General features: G+C 31.8%; 2 protein-coding genes and 1 long non-coding RNA gene across 6 annotated transcripts in view; 1 reads left to right on the top strand and 2 right to left on the bottom strand.

Moving 5' to 3' along the window:
* Window positions 1-20,405, bottom strand: part of LOC105346213 (uncharacterized) — a 38,976-nt gene that overhangs the window by 6,859 nt on the left and 11,712 nt on the right. Inside the window, exon 1 of one of the 3 annotated variants that reach the window (XM_011454711.4) lies at window positions 5,198-5,357. The exons of 1 other annotated variant lie outside the window; for it this stretch is intronic. In XM_011454711.4, coding sequence (XP_011453013.3) covers window positions 5,198-5,243 — 46 coding nt within the window. In that variant the 5' untranslated portion in view covers window positions 5,244-5,357. Of the gene's footprint in view, window positions 1-1,789; window positions 1,821-5,197; window positions 5,358-20,405 lie in introns of those variants that run through there. One more of the 3 variants, XM_066069105.1, reaches the window with a different exon arrangement.
* Window positions 1,919-20,405, top strand: part of LOC105319082 (uncharacterized) — a 37,862-nt gene continuing 19,375 nt past the window's right edge. Inside the window, exons 1-3 of one of the 2 annotated variants that reach the window (XM_066069106.1) lie at window positions 1,919-2,010; window positions 2,728-2,861; window positions 3,046-3,084. In XM_066069106.1, the coding sequence (XP_065925178.1) occupies window positions 1,934-2,010; window positions 2,728-2,861; window positions 3,046-3,084 (250 nt within the window). In that variant the 5' untranslated portion in view covers window positions 1,919-1,933. Of the gene's footprint in view, window positions 2,058-2,727; window positions 2,862-3,045; window positions 3,085-20,405 lie in introns of both variants that reach the window. The other variant, XM_066069107.1, reaches the window with a different exon arrangement.
* Window positions 16,676-19,952, bottom strand: LOC136270485 (uncharacterized). The gene is made up of 3 exons (XR_010708228.1): window positions 19,755-19,952; window positions 16,999-17,063; window positions 16,676-16,872 (listed from the first exon to the last, which is right to left on the bottom strand). It is a non-coding gene; the product is annotated as an uncharacterized lncRNA (long non-coding RNA).

Below are 20,405 nucleotides of genomic sequence, written 5' to 3'. Positions count from 1 at the left end.
TGTGAAAACAATGCACTGTTATGCATAATTTCGAACCCGAACATTAAAAAACTGGAATATAAAAAATTAATTTTCTCGAAAATATATCAACCAACGCTACAAAAGTGTAAACTTGATCTGTAGTTTGACATTTTGAAGCTGTTCAGCAAATTTCATATTATTCCTTAAACGCATAAAGAAAAAAAGTGTGGAAACTGAAGTGAGACAGACAGACGGACCGATGGACAGACGGACGCAGAGAAAAACTATAGTCCCCTCCAGTGAAAACCGGTAGGGGACTAATAATTTGGTAATTAGTTTGATTCCTCAGTAGACCAAACTCTCCTTTGGGATCAGTCTTTCAAATTCAAGTTTACCTAAAAAAACTTTTTCAGAATCTCCAGAGTTAAAAAATTTAAAACCATTTTTGCTTTTTAAAATATCATATTTGATAAACTACATATCAAACTGGCTAAATGATTTGTCTCCACCTATATCAGAAAAAAAAATTGAAAATTGGTATCGGGTGCGTTCGCCCTATCCACATGTTCGCCTTGGTCCGTTCGCTCTAGGTCCCTTCGCTCTAATTATCGTTCGCCCAAATAATCGTTCGCCTTAAACCTCGTTCGCTCCTTGTTTATAAATAAACAATATTATAAGTTATTTCATTTACTTTTAACTTAAAACTTGTTAACTTTTATTAATTATTCGTATATAATATGTTTTTCCTTCATCAAAAATGACGTAATTGGTATATGTAAATTGTAAGATTTTATTGCCGTAGGCCTACATTGTCGATAACCGTCTTCTTGTTTTTATAATGATTTGCTTGGTGTTTTTTAAACAATTAAAGACTTTGAGACTTTAATTGGCACATTCAGAAGCTTAGCAGATGATTATCACCTATTCTATCTTTAAAGAATTTACATCACACAATCCTTTGATCTCTAAATGAGATATATACGGAAATGGAACATGTAACTGTATGTAACTGTATCAAACTACTGTCAACCATGGTGAATATTATGTAGGTAGAAGTAGAAAGGGCGGTATTGTTTTCATTAATTATATATGTTTAAATTGACAAGAATACACAAAAATATATAAATTATAATTAATCCTATATAAAATTAAGGCGAACGGACACAGTGCGAACGGTTTCAAGAGCGAACGGACATACCAAAACTAGAGCGAAAGGCGTCAAGGGCGAACGCGTTTTAGAGCAAACGAACAGCCAATCGTAAACAAGCGTCTGAACGACAGTGACTAGAGTATTGGAACTCCAACTTCCTGTCAAAATGGTACGTCTAACGTTTTTGACACACTTTTGTTTATAAACGTGTACTATTTAGTTTTACAGTATATATTGGTTGAATCGTACAGTAAACATGGTATGATAATTGCACTGACAAAAAAATCTGAGAACATTTTTCTAACCATTCTGACATATGAATAAATTTGATAGTCATCATAGTGTAGTTATTTTCAAAATAACATCATAACAGTTCTGATTCGACTCTCAGTTGTTTTTCCACTCTGTCGTAACTGCCTTACAAAATTGTAGCAGTGTGAAAGTGTTCACAGGAGTTCGAATTTTTTTCAATAAAGCCAAAAAAACTTACTTTATTGACTGACCCATGAGCTATTAGAAAGAATAATCTTACCGTGACCAGGCTACACTCAGGTCACAGTAAGAATTCGTCCCATATACTTGCAATGTAGCAGCCGCAAAGCGGATTAGCTTTGCATCGATTTTAAGTCTGTTAAAAATAAACTGCAGAGGAAAAACACATTTTTATACATAACAAACCTTTTTGAACATGCATGTGTAGTTTAGTCTACAAAATATCCATTTAATGAGTCTTACCAAGGCATTTTGGTAAAATATATGCTTTAATTTGCCTGCCATTTTGTCGTAAATCGCACTCGGAATGTCTCGGATGTTATCATTAACATGGCAACCATTAACAGCGAATTTTCAAATGTGATGTTAAAAGTGGCAGCGATTTTGTTGCAAAAACAGTTAATGTGGTAATATGGGGTTATAAAAGAGCAAAGCTCATGAATCAGTCAATAAAGTAAGTTTTTGGGCTTTTTATTGATAAAAATTCGAACTCCCGTGAAGTGTTTTAGATAACCAAGACAGTTTGGTTGATCCTTCTTCTCTATAGAGATTCGCCTTAGCTTGATATTTGACTGATGCCTTCACTTAATCTTTGGACAGTCTTTCATAATCATTTTTCTGAATTTCTGCTCTATTATCCATTTTATGTAGCTTGTTGCGGTTTAAATTGGAATATTCATTTGCCTTGCTTGCTCCAGTTTTGCAATTTATTTTTCTTTTTGCCATGTATTTTAGAGGACGAATTAGTTCTGTGAGAGCGAAAATGTACAGAAGAATAATAGCCTTTGAAGAGATTACAAATTATACCCTATGAACTTGAAAATTGTGTTTCAAGATGGCAGTCCCTACTCTTGACCATTTTGAATATCCTGCAATGGAATCTCGGCAAAAGAGTCATGTTCATATCTGATTAAAATCAATCACTTCATTGACTTCAAAGATATTGTCTGAGCATGTGATCATTAGCATGATGAATATATCATTATAAATAGATAAGCAGATCCAACTGTTTATGTTTCACATGAATCTATAGATGCCAACTGATAAGGAAAATGTGATTGTTTTATTGGTATCACCCTCAAATTGGTCACACCTTCAAAGATATATTTTGTTTAATGTTTTAGGCTGAGAGAAAGTCACAAAACAAGTACTACCCCCCTGACTGGGACCCCAGCAAGGGCTCGGCCAACAAACATTTTGGTCAACACCCCCTCCGTGACAGAGCAAAGAAGATTTCACAGGGCATTCTTGTCATCAGGTGAGTTATTTTTAACTCTGTATAAGAAAATGTAACTTTAATTACTCTGATTTTAAAAATTAATATTTTAATCTTCATTCTGATTCAACAAGGGCTAAAGTTAAAGTACTGGTACAAACTTTCATCTTTTTAATTAAACTTTGATTTTATTCTTTAACATTTCTTCGTTGTGTGTCATTTCTAGATCGATCTACTTGTACAGTGAACAACAGAAAGCAAGAAGGTGACGGCAAATGTCATGGCCAAAGTTTCAATGTATAACTTTTTAAATTTTTTCTAGCAGTGAATATAGTAAATATTATTAAAGAAAGATCCTTAGGTACATGTAGGTGTTGTATAAAAAGTAAATGATTTTTTTTTTACTTTTTTTGGCTATGGAAGTAGCGATTGGTGCAAAATAATATTTAATTTTACCTTTCGATTTTTTTGTTTTTTTGTTTTTTTGTTTTTTTTTTGGGGGGGGGGGCGTTGTCCACTGACATCGTGTATTTTTTAAATTAACAAGGATGAGAGGGAACCATTGTGGCAACGCACTTTAATAATTTACGCACTATGAAATTTTTTTCAAAGCGCGTTAAATTTTAGACAAAATCAACACACTTTAAAATTTTTTTTAAAGTGCGTTAAATTTGGGACCAAGTCAACGCACTTTACAAAGTTTTTTCAAAGTGCGTTAAGAGTGTACATCAACCATACTTCAAAAATTCAAAGTGCGTTGACTTGGTCCCAAATTTAACGAACTTCAATTTTTTTCCCAAAGTGCGTTGTTACAAACCACGCGTTCTAAATAAAGAGTTACATGTATAAGGATTGCCAAATACTTGATATCGGTTTTAAGGTCAGAAATATAGTTTGTATCGCACAATTAAGTATCCTAATCATTGACAACGATTTGATGAGCTTCATCAGTAAATAACCTTCAATATGTTGTACCGTACGATGTTTTCCGGCAATTACAATTTTATCTTATTGCCCATCTGTTTTCTGGGAAAACGTTTAAACTAAATTCATCCAGAATAATTTAATCGTCATCATTATTCAAAACCTAACCATTGTCAAAAGGTTAGATATTCATTTTATAGGAAATACATGACCATCCATTAAAACAACTGTCAAACTGGCAAAGACAATTCATTGCTTATTACAATTTATGCTCATCGTTAATATTATTGTTTTAGTTTGCATTTGTCAAGGCATCTTACTTTTGAGAAGCGGTGCGGATTAGAAAACCTTGGCTAGCGAAGATGTTGTCAAGGTCACATTGGCTTTTTGACGCGTCTGTCAAGTATCAATTTTAGCAACGAAAACATAACTTGAGCTGAATCATTTCTCCTCTTCTTCATATAATCATCTCCTATTTATGGTGTTCTGATGGGGCCACTTCGACCTTCGCATTTTCGCCTATAGTTGCGAAGGCGAAAGTGCGAAGGTACCACGGTGAAGCGAAAGTGGGATGATGCAACGGCGAAGCGCAAAGATGCGAAAGTGCAATGTTGCGAAGGCAAAGAAGCAATACAACTATCGCTCCTTCGCCTTCGCAAATTCGCACTCTCGCCTTCGCATCTTCGCGCTTTCGCCTTCGCCTTTTTATAATTGTAAAGCTTATAATCGTTTAAATACAATTTTAGCTGTATATAATGACATCTGAGGCAGAAGACAAACTGGAAGGGGGGGGGGGTTCCGAGGCTTACTTTGGAAATTTTATTATATAAAATTAAATTTTCCAGGGAGGAGTGGGATCCGGACCCCCCCCCCCTCGCCATTTACTGTATAAAATTATATTAATAATGAATTTTTCCGAGGGGGGGGGAGCTAAGCTCCTTTGCCTTCGCACTTTCGCCATCGCATCCTCGCGCTTCGCCGGTCGCATCTTTGCAATGAGACACTTTCGAAGCAAGTGAATGAAATACGTTTTATGTCGACATATTCAGACAACATATACACGCCGAACGTAAATGAAGCAAAGTGAGCTACTTTTAATAGATTTTTATTTAGCAGCAAATTATTGTGTCAATTTCGCATGGTACTAAATTCTTAGTGATGAATAAGATTAAGATGAATCATTGAGTTTTATAAGAACGATTTATCTAGTGAAAAATGTATAGCAAACTGTTTTCTACCGTGATAATATATTATTTCGCTTTAATACACCCCAATGAATTGCGTTACCAACAAATATATGACAAACAGAAGTTTATAAACAATCATCTTTTTAGTCATTTTTAAAAGTCGTAAATTCAAGTTCCCGGTAAAAATTTCCGACGTGAAAATTACAGCATATACTACTTTGATATTTAAACAATGAATTTAATACATGTTCTTCAAATAAAACTTACCTATTGCTGGCAGGGACAGCAGAAACAGAACAGGAGTGGTTTGCATCTTTGATAGTTTTCTCCCTGTAAAGGTCCAAACACCGTGTATGCTTGCTGAAGGGTTGCATTAATCTGAGCAACCAACTGGCTAAGCTATTGCCTATATTCAAACGTTTGTGCTTTTTTATAGAAAAATGATGCATCAAAATATGCATTAGTTTTTATTCGAATGGAAAAGTTTCATAGCATCGTTTCTGCGCATTACTTTTGCATGGTTCAACACTCACTGTAATACGGTATGTTCAAGTCAAGCTGAATTTAAACTCAAACGATTGTAACATGAGAAACATGTATATGATGCTAAACAGATACTTTTTAGAGGTACTATATGTAATCTAAGATACAGTACACCATGCATGTTAGTTATGAGAGTAAATTCCTTGTCAAGTAAATCAACTCATTTATTTTATCAACATGAATTCAAAACATTTAAAGTACAAGTGATAGGTGTATTCTTCGACAAATTTTATAACTTCGTCCTTGTATTTAGAAGCATGTTTAAGAGCTGATCCTTTGGGGGAAAAGTTTGCTTTTGCTGACAGATGACTTTTTCCGCGTTTAACAGCTAACATAGAAACATCGTTTATTGCTCAGTGTAAATCATTTTGAGTTTCTGGGCTCGCATTCACCAAAATTAAAGTGCATAGATTTGAGGTCATCATGCTGACTCGATTCACATTAGTTCCTACATGATATTGATTACTTTTAATTAAAATCAAACATTCTTCGCTGATGCTGTTTGAAAATGATAAACATAACAAAGACCATTTCGAATTTAAAAAAAAAGAAGCAAATATAGGCCCAGTACACAACTCTGCAATTCATTTATGCTCGAGTAAAAAGGTACAATATCAATGTGAACCTATTATTTCACAGGTTTTAAAAATATTGTATTCCATTTTTAATTAGAAGTTACACCTTTAACACGGGTCTCTAATTACTGGCATATACTAGTAGTCTCCCAAGGCATCTCAGCAGGGCCAGGCGATAGTGCTCGAGTTGTGTTGGGTGACCGTTATATTTTTATATATTGACTAACCATTCCAGTCATTAATCATGGTACCATCCCAGAGTCAAAAGGCTTCTTATACCAAAAGTAAGGCGGTTGAGATTAATGTAGCGCATTTGGAAAAAGATAGATACTCGAAGTTAGTTAACATTTAGCGATTCTTGTGAATGCATTATATTATAATTTGCATTAAAAATTGTTTTATTGATAAAAGAGACAAGTAATGATTGAAAATCATAGACTAATGAATAGCAATTTCACACGATGTATTCAACTTTCCTTGAACGACTTCTGTAACAAGATTATTACATAACACATTTTATAAGTATTAACCAATGCCAGTACTTGCATGATTAAAACATTTATGTAAATTAACAAACTGTTTATAAATTGGATGTATATATACATTAATAGATCAGCAATTTTTAAAGAATAGACTAGACACATGTATTTCTATGTTCCAATACAATATTATAAATAATTAAACTTTTGACATTACAATTTAAAGCAAATAACACAGTTTTGTATCTCATGTACATGTGTATTTTAATGGTTTGAGAGAATAAACAAATTGAAATTGATAAGCATTATTAATTATGATTAATTTACAGAATCAAAAGCCTGAAAATTATGACTTCTTATAATTGTTTTATTGACTGTTAGAAGTAAAAATGCCTGATATTCAGGTGCAGGTCAACTTTAAAAAAACAAAACAAAAGATGATTTTATCTTATTAACTAATGATGTATTCATCATCATACAATGAATCTTATAAAATGTGAAGTATCACCGTTAGTAATATAATTAAGGACTTAATTTACTCAAGCGTTTTTTTCTTTTGTATTTTGTTAATTTCATATAATCTAGATTGGAAATATTCAATATAATCTTAGAAACCAAAGAAATTAAGAGGACGAATTAAGTTTTTATTACTTGTGCCCAATCCCATTGCAATATAATGCAATGAAATATGTTCAAATCAGAACGGAAGAAAATTGAAAAAAAAATGGAAATGAAATATGACCCATATGATTCATAGATAGAATTTCAAACGTGACTCTTATAATTACAATATTTTTCAATGCTTAAAAGGCAGCTTGTATAATTATCTCAATAAATGATGAAAATAGACAAAAAATTATATTTGTACCTTAATCAAGGGCATAAATTATAAGGGAATATGTAACAGTTAATTTTCTAAAATTATATTTTCATCTGAATCAATTATATAAAGTACCAGGACAGAAGCTCAATTCATATTTATTCCTCTGTAAGCTAACAGATATTTTATTTCTCCGACTTTTATCTGAAAACAGACTATAGCTTACCTGTAATTAAATTCTTTTGTTCTCCACCTGCACCCCATTCCCACTTTGCCAAAACAAATTTACCTGTATTTTACCTGTATTTTTTCAAAATGTTGGCTAAGTGGGAAGACAACGTTGCATCAACTGGGTGATCTCGAGTAGTCAAAATTGTATACTAGTAGTAATTAATCTTCATTACATTTGAAAGTTGACAGAATATGCAGTATTTCTACTCTATTCGTGTCAGTAGGTCCATTGAAAATAATAAAGCCACAGCTGAACCTAAATTATATATGGTTTATTCCTGCAACTTGTCATGTTTCTTAATAAATTGAGTTTAGATTAGTAGATATATAAGTCAGTTTCAAGATAAGATGTCTCAATGATTTTGATCCACGAATAATTGGTAAATGAAATGTTGATTACTGAATAAAATTCAACATTTCAATGACAAACATCAATATATGTACCGTTGCGGAGACAGTTCTCAGTCCAGAGAGAGAGAGAGAGAGAGAGAGAGAGAGAGAGAGAGAGAGAGAGAGAGAGAGAGAGAGAGAGAGAGAGATATGCTTAAATATACAGAATAATGTTTTCCTATCATATTTAGTTGATAATTAACACTAGAGAGGTTTTTCCGCATGTATGCTGCAGGGTCTGAAAAAAAAACCACTGACGTCTTTAAAAATATTTTGACCGGGGACTGAATTTTAATTTATTCATCCGTAAAGTTTTGAATATTGTATATTCCATATCCTGATATCCGGAAGTGTATGTTTAAGCGAACAAAATTGTCTTTGTTTTCATCGACTTTATAATTTATTAGTAATTTCGATCCCGAATGAACTATATTATAAACAAAAAAAAATGGTATACTATGGAAAGCTGTTGGGTATCCTCACATAATTATTATAGTGTACATATACTTGGAAAAAAATTGCAACAATACATGTAGAATATAATTAGGATTTTTTCAGCTTCATCATCTTAACTCTCTCTCTCTCTCTCTCTCTCTCTCTCTCTCTCTCTCTCTCTCTCTCTCTCTCTCTCTCTCTCTAGAGATTGATCAAGAGAATCTTATAATTATGGATGTATGTTTTATAGTGGACGATGTATTTTTGCACAGTGCCGGTACTTTTTTTTTAGCATTATTGAAGTTATAAATTTTCTGATAGTTACATTTTTCATTAATATGTTGATTGTCGTGTTGTTAATTTTGTACTTACTGCCATCAGGTTAATTCAAAATTCACAATGTGACATTATTGTCATAGAAAACAGACATAACAAAAAAATATTTGTATTTTGATGACTAAACATTATATGCATGCCAATCTGATAAAAGTCAGATCCTTGATCCGCTCCAACTAATTCGATGTCGATCTGATTTTAATCAAATTGAATACATTATATACCGTTCTCTATCGAGGTAAACAATAGCTTAATTGGATACATTTACAATAGAGTCTACAATTCTTCCTACAATGTTCAATGTTAGACCCCAAACCCTTTTGACAACCCCCCCCCCCCCCGAAAAGTGGTTGTTTAACCCAAAATGAGAAAAATCAAACCATGGTGCACAACTAGATATGCAGGCCTATCATATCCTAGAGTTTTGTACAATTCTGTTCAGCCATCTCTGCGAAACAAGTTCAGAGCGGGAAAGAAGAAAAAGAAGAAGATGAAGAATAATAATACATGTATTAAGAACCATACAAAAACAATAAGTCTCCAAATTTCATTCGGGAGACTTAATAATAAAGATTAATTAGAGATAGAATCATCAAACATCAAAAATTTAAAGATAATTGACAATTTCTGATTCTAAGGGGGTCATGATGACCCCTTAGGGTCATGACTTACATGCCATAATGATCTGATGCGCCATGACCTAAGGAGGAATAATATCTTTGGATTAAGGTGGGGATCTCAATGGTTTTTATGATACATGTATTTGATAATTTCAGGAAGAGCACTTGGGATCATGGCCTACATACCATCTGAAATGCCTTGAACAAAGAAACAATAATATAATATGTACATGATACATGATTCAATTTAAGAACCCAGATATACATGTATATCAATCATCTATGTTTTGTAATACTTTTTATGTATATATACATGTATTAGTTTGTGTTTTGTTCTATACTATTCATGTTTATGATGGAGTATGGCTTAGTCTTACTTTAAATTACATTAACAAATTGTCAAATATATGACTTGGAACCCCCACCCCCCTAACAAACTCAAATATAAACTGCCCCCCCCCCCCCCCTCCTAATTGTCGAATGATCTATTAAAATCAAAATATAATTTGGGTGTCTAAAAACTTTTATAAACTGGTAAAAAATGTTATTCTAAAAAAAAATTACATTACATCTTGCATAATTGACAAATGATCTATTGAGATATGATCAGAGGTCATATTTCTACCTTGGGATCAATAACTAGTATTCATTGACAAGTTAAAAACAATAAATGATTCAAATTATAAATGTTTATACTCCACATTCACCCCCCCCCCCCAAATCTAACCTGGTTCTAAAGATTCAGTCTTCTTAATACATTCTTACATGTGTGCAGTAGCAAATTTTAAATCATTTCTTGATTGCTTTTTCTCTCCTGATGCACATTAACATTTTGGAAATTGCTTAATTCAATTTTTAATAGATTTATAAACAAAATGTTATATGCATGTGTATTCGCCTATTTTGGGCAATTGTAAAGTCTCCTAAACAAAGTAGTGATATCATTAGGCTAGGAATTACCAACATGGATCAAACACTACTGTAACATATGAATAAGAATAATACTTTATTATTTCTAGTTGTAGGATGTCAGGGTGTCTCCAAGGGGGCATAATCTTTATACAATTTTACGCGCAATGACACAAAGAGCAAGAATAAATTATATGGTTTAGGGATGAGGATCTCAGATCTCAGAAGTTAACAAAATATACAGTGTATCATCATTTCCTATTTCATAAAGGCGTGGGGGGAGGGTTAAAGACAACAACTGGGGGTCATTAATGTACTTTACACCATTTGATGCATCATAATGACATTAGAAGATATTTTGTATTTTCCTGATCGCTTCATGATCAAAACAGTCCCATAAGGTCATGACCTACATTGTATTTGATGCATTATAATACATTAGAAAAGAAATACACCTTCCTTCCTATTATAACTCATATAAAATGATAAGTGTCTAGTACACTTACTTACAAGTAATACACAAATTTAATAAGAAATTGTTTATACAATGGGGTCAACTCAATAGTGCAAGTCTGACAAATGAAAAAAATAACTTTTGCAACTAAAATGACAGAAACTTTACAAATGCGATAGGATAGGTAACGATGATAAGCTTATTTAAATATTAAAAGATGATGATACAGTATGCTGTCAAAGGAAGATCACATTTAGAAAGTGAAAGTAGAACTTATGTATGCTGGCATCTCATTATATTGTGCTACTGCTCCTACATGTATTATGCTTACCTATATTGGTCAACATCATAATAATAATTTAATTAAACACAATAATGAATTCCTTTAGCTGATCTTAACTAATCCTTTTCTGCATATGGAAACCACAGACATGTATGTATACACGTGAATCCAACAGCTGGGTAAAACTAGTACCCGCTAATGAGACCTGCAGATCGACCTGTGTTGTGTACGTAACTTCAGACAAAGATCATTTATTTGTAACATGCATGTATTTTTATGACCTATTCTTCAAATCCACTTGCACTATTTTATTAGGTAAATAATAGCTTTAAGAAGGTGCATGACACCTACATATTGTGATGTATACTTCCTATTGAGATAAACAATAAAGTATATTAAATATTAATTAAATATTTACCCCCCAAATAATGTTACCTAAATTGAAGCGCAATGGGTTAGAGCATTTACATGTCTCTAAGAGCATTGGGGTCCAAGGTGTATTTTTGGTAATTTTACAATTGATATAAATGAATTTCCATGGGGAGGGGGTGGGTCTGGACCCCTCACTCCCACCCCTACTCTAAATCTGTGCACACGATGATGTACATGTAGGCACACAGAAGCAAATCTAAAACCGGCAACCACCGCGGGGAGGGGGCATAATTTAATTAATTTTTAATTTTGTTTGTAATAATTATATAGACCGTTATACTTTCTATGACATGAAATGTTAAGATTATTGATTAACTGAAAATTCACTGCAAACAGTTCAACCCCAAATTACACATAAAGTGCTGCTCATGTGTATTATCATATGGGAAGGGATCTCATCCTTCAATTATGAAAATTATAATTTTTAAATGTATTACCAGAACTTGCATGTGACCTTCATTTTTAATTATACTGGTACAAAACAGTGTTATTTAGGGGCAAACACTTGGTGCGGGTATTACTGTCTAATGACAGCATCTATTTTTTTTTGTGAGTGTATAAAAATATAATGGTGCAATGATTTTCACTTGCCGTCCGTCAGTGTTAACATTCTTGTAAAATGCTTACAGCGAGATCAGTAATTAGAATATTAACCATTTAACAATAATCCTTTGTACTGTTTACCAAAAATTGATGCACAATAAAAACAGTATTTTCGTTGAACTGTTGACATAGAGGACAGTTTTAAACATCAATTGATGATTTAAAAATAAAGCCTAACTTGAAACTTGGCGATGTCTAACTAGCATGAACCACAGAAAGAGCAGAGAGATGGCAAAAAGGGTACTTTCCTTAAAATTTTTCATCGATTTGAATTTGATAAATGTCACGAAATTCTTTTCTGGTACCTTGACCATTCATGAAACTGGAAGTAGCTGAAAACAGTTCCTTACGAAATAGATGAGTTTGTTTACTAATCCGGTAGTGATCCCCTACAGATCACAAGATGGCGACATGATAAATGACAACCCATCTTAATGAAAAAAATGAAGTGAACGATATATATATATATACTTATACCTATATCTATTGCAATGTTATGTTCACGGACATTTTGGCGCGTTTATTTGGTTGAAAATAAAATGTTTTTCTGTGCCTCTCTTCACTTCTTAGTTGAGTTATTGTCAAAATTATGCTCTTTAAATTCTAGTTACGGTATTGTGTTTCATAAACTAAATCATGTTCGCTGTTTACGCTCGGGAGCCAAGGAAGGTGTGATTTAATCTCTGGCAGAGAAAAATTATATAATTTTAAACACAAGGATTGATTGAAGTAATGTCACAATTTATAATGACCGTGGTCTTCGAGGGCTGCGATATATCAAAATTTGCACAATCCTAATTTGTAAAATTCCAAGTTGAAAATTCGATCAATTTTATTCAATAATTCAACTGCTATAACTGTTCCAAGATTTTAAACCTAAATTTACATTGTTAAACGGGTTAATGATTCCATGACTTGTGTAGGGGTGTTCCTCACCACAGAGTACAAGATTTGCACAGATCACTGTATCATGTGATCAAGGAATAAGCCTTTAGTTTATTTATTTTATTAAATACAAAAAAGTGTAAAAGAGCACCATTCCAAGCAGATCTTTTTAACGAATCTTAAAATATTAGTTTATGTTTTATTCATTAAAAAGTATAACAAAGTGTGCAAGAGCATCACGGCCAATTGTGCTCGACTACTTTTGGTTTTGGTATGTGGCGACCACCCTTTGCGACTACACATTCTATATAATTTGTTATTTTTGTCATTATTAAACAGCATAAACTTAGCGTATTTTTTGCTTTATGTCGATGATTATCTAGCATTTGTTACATTACTTCTAAAAACCTTTCATAAATAGTGTACGCAAGAATAAGTCGCATTTACAATAAATAGCCTCATTTTACGCAAATTCAACTAAATTATTTCTAAACATTTCTCCGAAATCTAAAAATCATCAAATTATCTAAGGATGCACTAGAAAAGCTAAAAATCTGCACAAAAAGTCGCATTTACAAAAAATTGGCCTCATTTTTTCCAAATTTAACAAAGAAATCTAAACATTATCCAATTTTCTAAGGAAAACTAGAAAGGCAAAATATCTGCAAATAGATAATTCGCATTTATAATGAATTGCCCAATTTTCACCAAATTCAACAAAGTTATTTCTAAACATTTCTTTGAAATCTAAAAGTCATCCTATTACCCAAGGACACACTAGAATACCAATGTTGGAACCTTGAATTTTAATCCATCACCAGAGCAATTGAAACTGCGTCGTAATAAAAAAGACCAAATGTTACATCCTTTTATATGACCTCCTCATTCAAGAAAATAAATAGTATGTCATACTGTATACAGGGAAATATTGATTTGATGATCCTTGAATTAATAAGATTGATGGATGTGAAATTTCAGAATCTTTGAGAACCTTGACAAACGCTTGTCAATAGATCTAAAGTTGATACAAACTCTACGTTCAAGATTTATTTTTAAGTAATATCTTAACAAATTAAAATGGATTGTATTTAAATGCGAGTTCATAAACATTCAAAATAACATGTAGCTTTCATATGGTTTTATAAAGATACTAAGAGTAAAATATGAGAATGAGAATACATACGTTTTGTAGAATTGTAATTAATATAGATAAGGAGCACACAGCCACCCACAAGCACAAATTACAACTGTAAACGTTCTGAGTTGCTCATATTTCAAGAAGTATTCTCAATATGTTGAAATCAGTTTCGTTTCATGGGTTCAAATTTTTTTAGAAACATCAAATTGGTCTCGGACTTCGTCTAAAACATAATACATGCACGTGGTACTTCTTCAAATGATGTGAAGATAAATATAGACTTAGTTTAACAATGCTAACTTAAGAGGTTTTTAAACTAAAATCTAGTCTTTGCTGACTAAGTATTGATTTAAAAATTAATCATCTATCCGATTTTATATAAATCAAACAAGTTGATAATCAGGTCTACCAAGAGTCTCGTCTGAAGTCATCTTTTCGTAAGCTCTACAGTATGCTCGATATAACGACCTTGTCAGCAAATACAACCTTCCACTGGGTCGGACGCTGACTGACGTTTTTGCGTGGACCCTGATGAAAATATATAAGCGAGGTTAAACCGGATGCTGTGGGGAAAATTCAGCCTGCGCATGAGCTAACCTGGTTCCTGTACGTAATGGGTAGCTCAGGGAACTAGGCTAGCACACGTTTATCTGAATCGGGATCGGGATTCCGTGCCATATTCACACATAAGTTCAAAGGCGCTGTAATTGTAAAGTTGTCGGTAAACAGTACAGAAACAAAGTATTCATTTTAAAGAAATGATTGGCATGTGATATGAACTTTCAGTATTATGAAATAAGTTAATGTTATGCCTAAACTACAACATACATCAAATAGCATAATTTGCAATGTTTTGTTGTTTTCCGAATACACATGTAAATAAACTTTTCTTTTATAGTAGGCGAGGCAAGAGAACTTCCCGATTAATTTTTTTAAGCATTTAAGTATGATTGAATCATTATGTCACTATATAAAAGTTTAAATCTGAAGAAAAATGCATCAAAATATGAAATGTTTAATTTACACAAAGCTGTCACTGCATAGTTAACAAAGTAGTGTGAATCGTAATATGTGCGCAAATAGTAGAATTCACCGAATGTCTGATACTAAACATGCAAGCATCATTCATAGATATATCATAATTATTCTAGATGTATGAATCCTTTAAATTCTGAGATAAAAAGTCAGGGCTATATATACATGTACATGTATACGTAATACAACGTACAAATTTAGTGGTTAAAAGCAGACAGCTAGAGTCGATGGAATCTGACAAAATTCACGTTTTCGTTGGAAACACATGCAAATGGTCCACGTATTGTAGTCCTTTTTTAAAGGACAGCAACTTGTTCATTCTATTTATTAGACCATTATTAATAACCTAATTGCCTACGGACTTTTCCGTTTTTTCCCCGATTACGACAAAGAGCACACGTCGGGTGTGACCAGTCAGCAGTGGATGCTCACGCCTCCTAGGCACCTGATCCTACCTCTGGGGTTTTCCAGAAGTCCGTGATTGCTCTGCTCTGGAATATTGATTAAATACCAAATTGTCCACGGATTTTTCTCCGTTTTTCCCGATCGTGACGTTTTCCCCAAATTACGACATTTTCCCCGATAATAATATTTTTACCGATATGACATTGGGCGCACGGCCGGTGATCCTCAGCAGAGGATGCTCACTCCTTCTAGGCACCTGATCCTACCTCTATCTTTTAAGAGGTCCGTGTTGCTCTGCTTTGAATTTGTAATTCGTTTTATGGATTTTGAGATGGTTTGTTATTGTCATTTTTCATCCATACGATGTATAAACTTGGAGTTGTTGTTTAATACACGTAATATTGTATACATGTTTAATTTAGAATTATAGCATATTTTTTATTTTTTGTGTTTATCTCAGGTATACCCCATCTTTACTTCTTCATACTTTAGGTAATTTTCATTAACGAGTAGTAATGTATATTGCATACGTTTAATGAGTTAAGACCATTATTTATCAAATTGATTTAATCTTAATTTATTTAGAAATAGGAACAGTTATCGGACAATAGGTATTTTTAAAAAGTTTTACATAGATGTACAAATATTTCAATAAATATAATCGTTTCCTTAATAACAAGTAAAACAATTCCAAAATTAAAATTCTCTGTTTATTTTACTGAAGAAACAATTTAAACACTCGCCATTTTTGTGTACAGACTAAGGACTTATACCTACCCATTAACACGCGTAGATTTAAACCCAAGTTAACTCCCGACTGCCTTTTTGTGAAACGCAACAAGATGTTGACAGGACTCAAACCTGCATAAGATACCTTCTCATTTGCAGTATCATTCGCAGACAAGCTTGTCTAATACTGTAAATTTTATTATATTAAATTGGTGCCAATTGTTACTCTAAATAACATTTTAAATATACTGCCGTCATGCAGTTTTTGTTTGGCTGCATCAATCTTTTATGAGTTACTACTGTTAGATCTTGAGGTTTTGTAAACCAAAATATATTTGTAAAACATGGACCTGGCTGTATAATGATTTACTTGATATCTACCACTAAATGCTTTTGTGCAAACTTCAGTGTACATGTATGTGTTAATAAATAATGAAAAATAATGGTATTTAATAATGTTTTATTTTAGTGGTAAAATAAAACAATGCAGCATAACATGATTAACTTTTTACTGAGATCTTAAATAGAAATAGGGTATTTATCAAGCAGGATGTCGGATGTATCCGCCAGGGTTTCACAATTAGCTCGAAACAAAGTTCTGGGTCCTCTAACTCGCGGAGATCCACTCGGAAGGGAACACCTATTTTTAAAATGAAAACACACAATCAAGATAAAGAAGATAAAGGATTTGGTGTTAAGATGATTATTTCTGAATTTTACTTTGTTAAATAATCTTCAAAAAACATCTTATCTAACAACTTCTCACCAACTTTAAGTTGAAGAAAGTGTTCATTTCTTGGTTCAATGTCCATACACACATAGTTCACATCACTGAAATATAACAAAACAAACAATTAACTCTTAATGTTTTCAATTATTTTGACAACATGTGCAAGTGATTCATGTCCTGGATTTGTATCAGGAAAGAAGTTGAATTTTTCAAGAATTTTGAAACAATTAAATGTCTTGGATATAATGGGGCATAACAAAACCGAAAATAACGAAAGAAACGGGTTATGTAAACTTAAAGAATTTGAAAAAATACTTGACTCTTGGCGAAGTAGAAAATTAACTTTTTTTGAAAATGTCAGCTTATAAATTCTCTTTTAATCTCAAAGGTCTTGTACACGGCTACTATTTTAGAAAACCCAGAACATTCTTTAATAAAAAGTATTAATAAAGTAATTTCTCCTTTATTTGGGGAAATCGAAAGCGAATCAAGCGTAACACCTTAATTAAAAACATAAATGAAGGCGGCATTGGTATTACAGACTTTGAATCAAAACTCAAAGCTTTAAAAGCTCCACGGGTTTTGAAAATTATTCAAAAAAGAAGTAGTCTGTCTTCACTTTTAAACGCTTGTGTAGTTAAACATAATATCGATATTCCATTTTTGCTAAATTCAAGCATTACAAAATACGAAGAATTTAAATCGAACTTCCTCCCCATGTTCTGTAACGAGGTTCTAGTGGCCTTTAACGAATGCAAAGATATTTCATTAACCAATTTTGCTAATCAAAATATTTGGTTCAATAAAAACATCATTTATGTTTTTAGGGTAAATCTCTATTTTTTTCAAGTTGGACTAAAGGTGGTTTATTATAAGTAAAAGACATTTTAATGAGAATGGCTTCAAAACAATAAACGATACATGCATAAACAGATGCTTGGCATCAACAAACAATTTTTATGTGAGTACTTAATAGTTAAAAATGCAATAAAGATGCACCTTTCAAGAATAGATCTACGAGCCATAAATTTCAAGAATTCGCTCACTAAGTTGCATTTCTATTTCGAAGAAAAGCTAGAAGATACTTCAAATGAAAAGTCTAATTTTTTCTACAACATCCATATAAAAAAGGAATCCCAAAAACCTATTATGGAAAAATATATGGTGTAAGGAATTCCAAATAGACAAGTACTATTTTAATGTAATTTTCAAGAACAAGGTTCGGTCTTTATTTGATAAATCTGTATCAGAATTTAATTATGAATTACTTCACAACCTGTTGACCATGAATCTATCGGTTAGAAAATGGGATAAAAACATTAATGGGAATTGTATTAATTGCAATATACCAGAAAATATAAAACATTTGATCTTTGAGTGCGACCTGTTAATGCCACTTTGGCGGAAAATTTTACTGATACTAAATATTGATGTTACATTGTTGTTATTGCATGCAAAGTTTACAAATATAAAATGAAATGTAAAATCATAAACGAATATGTGGGTAGCCGCTGTTTTTTTCAAAATTATCTTACTGTAAATAAATCAAAATGTATAAATTTTAACTTTAGCATTTTTGAAAAGTTTAGTTTAAGTTATCAAATAGTATTTGATAAATGAAATTTTGTAAACTTTAATATAAGTACTATGGAATATATAAGAGGAAGACCTGCCCCTCTTGACATATGCGGTAGGCAATTTAGGACTCAGGATGTTGATGTTAGTCCTGCGCATATATGCTTAATGTTCCGATTGTTTTTTGTGTGTATATATATATATATATATATATATATATATATATATATATATATATATATATATATATATATATAATCAAAAAAGAAAAAGAAAATGAACAGTTCCAAAGTGAATAGAAACTTTGAAACTGTTCATTTTCTTTCTTTTTTTTTGATTATTTATACTGTGTGATATCACCTTTCACTCATTTTAGATTATATATATATATATATATATATATATATATATATATATATATATATATATATATATATATATATTTGAAATCCACTGAAGAGCTGATCAGGTGAAAGCGCTCTCTGGATTAAATTTGAGAGAATATTGTGTTATCGTCTACTGAAAACCTTTATATATATATATGTATATATATATATATATATATATATATATATATATATATATATATATATATATATATATATATATGTGTGTGTGTGTGTGTGTGTGTGTGTGTTTTACAAATATATGTACAATATTGATACGAACATTATATCAATGACTGAATGTTACCTTCCTGAATACTGTAAATTCCTAATTAAACGCGAGGAATTAATATCCGCGTAAAATCGCGAGAAGCATCCTTTGCGGATTTTAAAATCTCGCCATTATTTTCTGAGAGTTGAAAACTATAAGAAATAAGGAGAAAAGTTCAACGTTCGAGATTTTATATTATATGTGCTAATTCATCACATGTCTAATACGCTTTAATAAAATACAATTATAAATATTAAAGAAAATATATATTTTGTACATAACATACAGATGCATGATTTATTTATACCGCTGAATAGCATTACTGATCCAGGGGGGCCCCTGGCACCCCAGGTGATGTATATCTACAGAGCCGCTGCGGAGGTATTATCTCACATACAAATGTATTGTGTTATATATATATATATATATATATATATATATATATATATATATATATATATATATATATATATATACTTAATGTTTTGACGAAAGATGTTAATTCTATGTATGCATTTTCTCTAAATAACTGTTGAAAAAATAAGACAGAAAGATCTTACCATTTACCAAATACTGTTTGTGACAGAAGATATCGAGTTCCATTTGTTTGCTGACAGGAAAAATAGAAATCCATTTGTTTCAGTGCAGGGGGGAAATGCATTTTATCATCTATAGTAATTCTATTACGCTTTATGAACCAATCGCCAACTATATCCTTATCGAAACTGCAGCGAGGGGTATATTGTACTCGTTGGAAATTGGAACTATAAACAATTTAAAAAAAAATAAATTATTGTATAGAAAAAAATAAAAATTAATAAAATCCCTGTAACTGTCAATGAGATATCTTTTTGATTTTAAAGTTTAATCAATTTAAAGAATGTTTTTTAACGATGAGGTATTCGTATTCTATATAATGAAATACATTGAGTTTTTGTTTCAATTCGTGCCAGGATTTGAATAGTTCTTTTTTATATATATGAATATTTCTAAAAATTAATTCCCTGGTAGAAAACACATGACCTTTTTGAAACAATATACTTACTGACAGAAAATTTTAATTTTTAATGTTTTATAGCCAACAAAACTTTTTTTTTCAATTTTCTCTTCAAAATAAAAGATTTTTTTTACATACATCAATCACCAATAACAATAACAATCCAGCAAAAAATTGTTGGTGTAGCATTCAACCCTATTTTGAAAGTGTGTAT

Source organism: Magallana gigas, chromosome 8, assembly GCF_963853765.1.
Source record: "Magallana gigas chromosome 8, xbMagGiga1.1, whole genome shotgun sequence".
NCBI lineage: Eukaryota > Metazoa > Mollusca > Bivalvia > Ostreida > Ostreidae > Magallana > Magallana gigas.
Note: the sequence above shows the minus strand (reverse complement) of the source record. Positions and strands in the feature narration are given on the sequence as shown.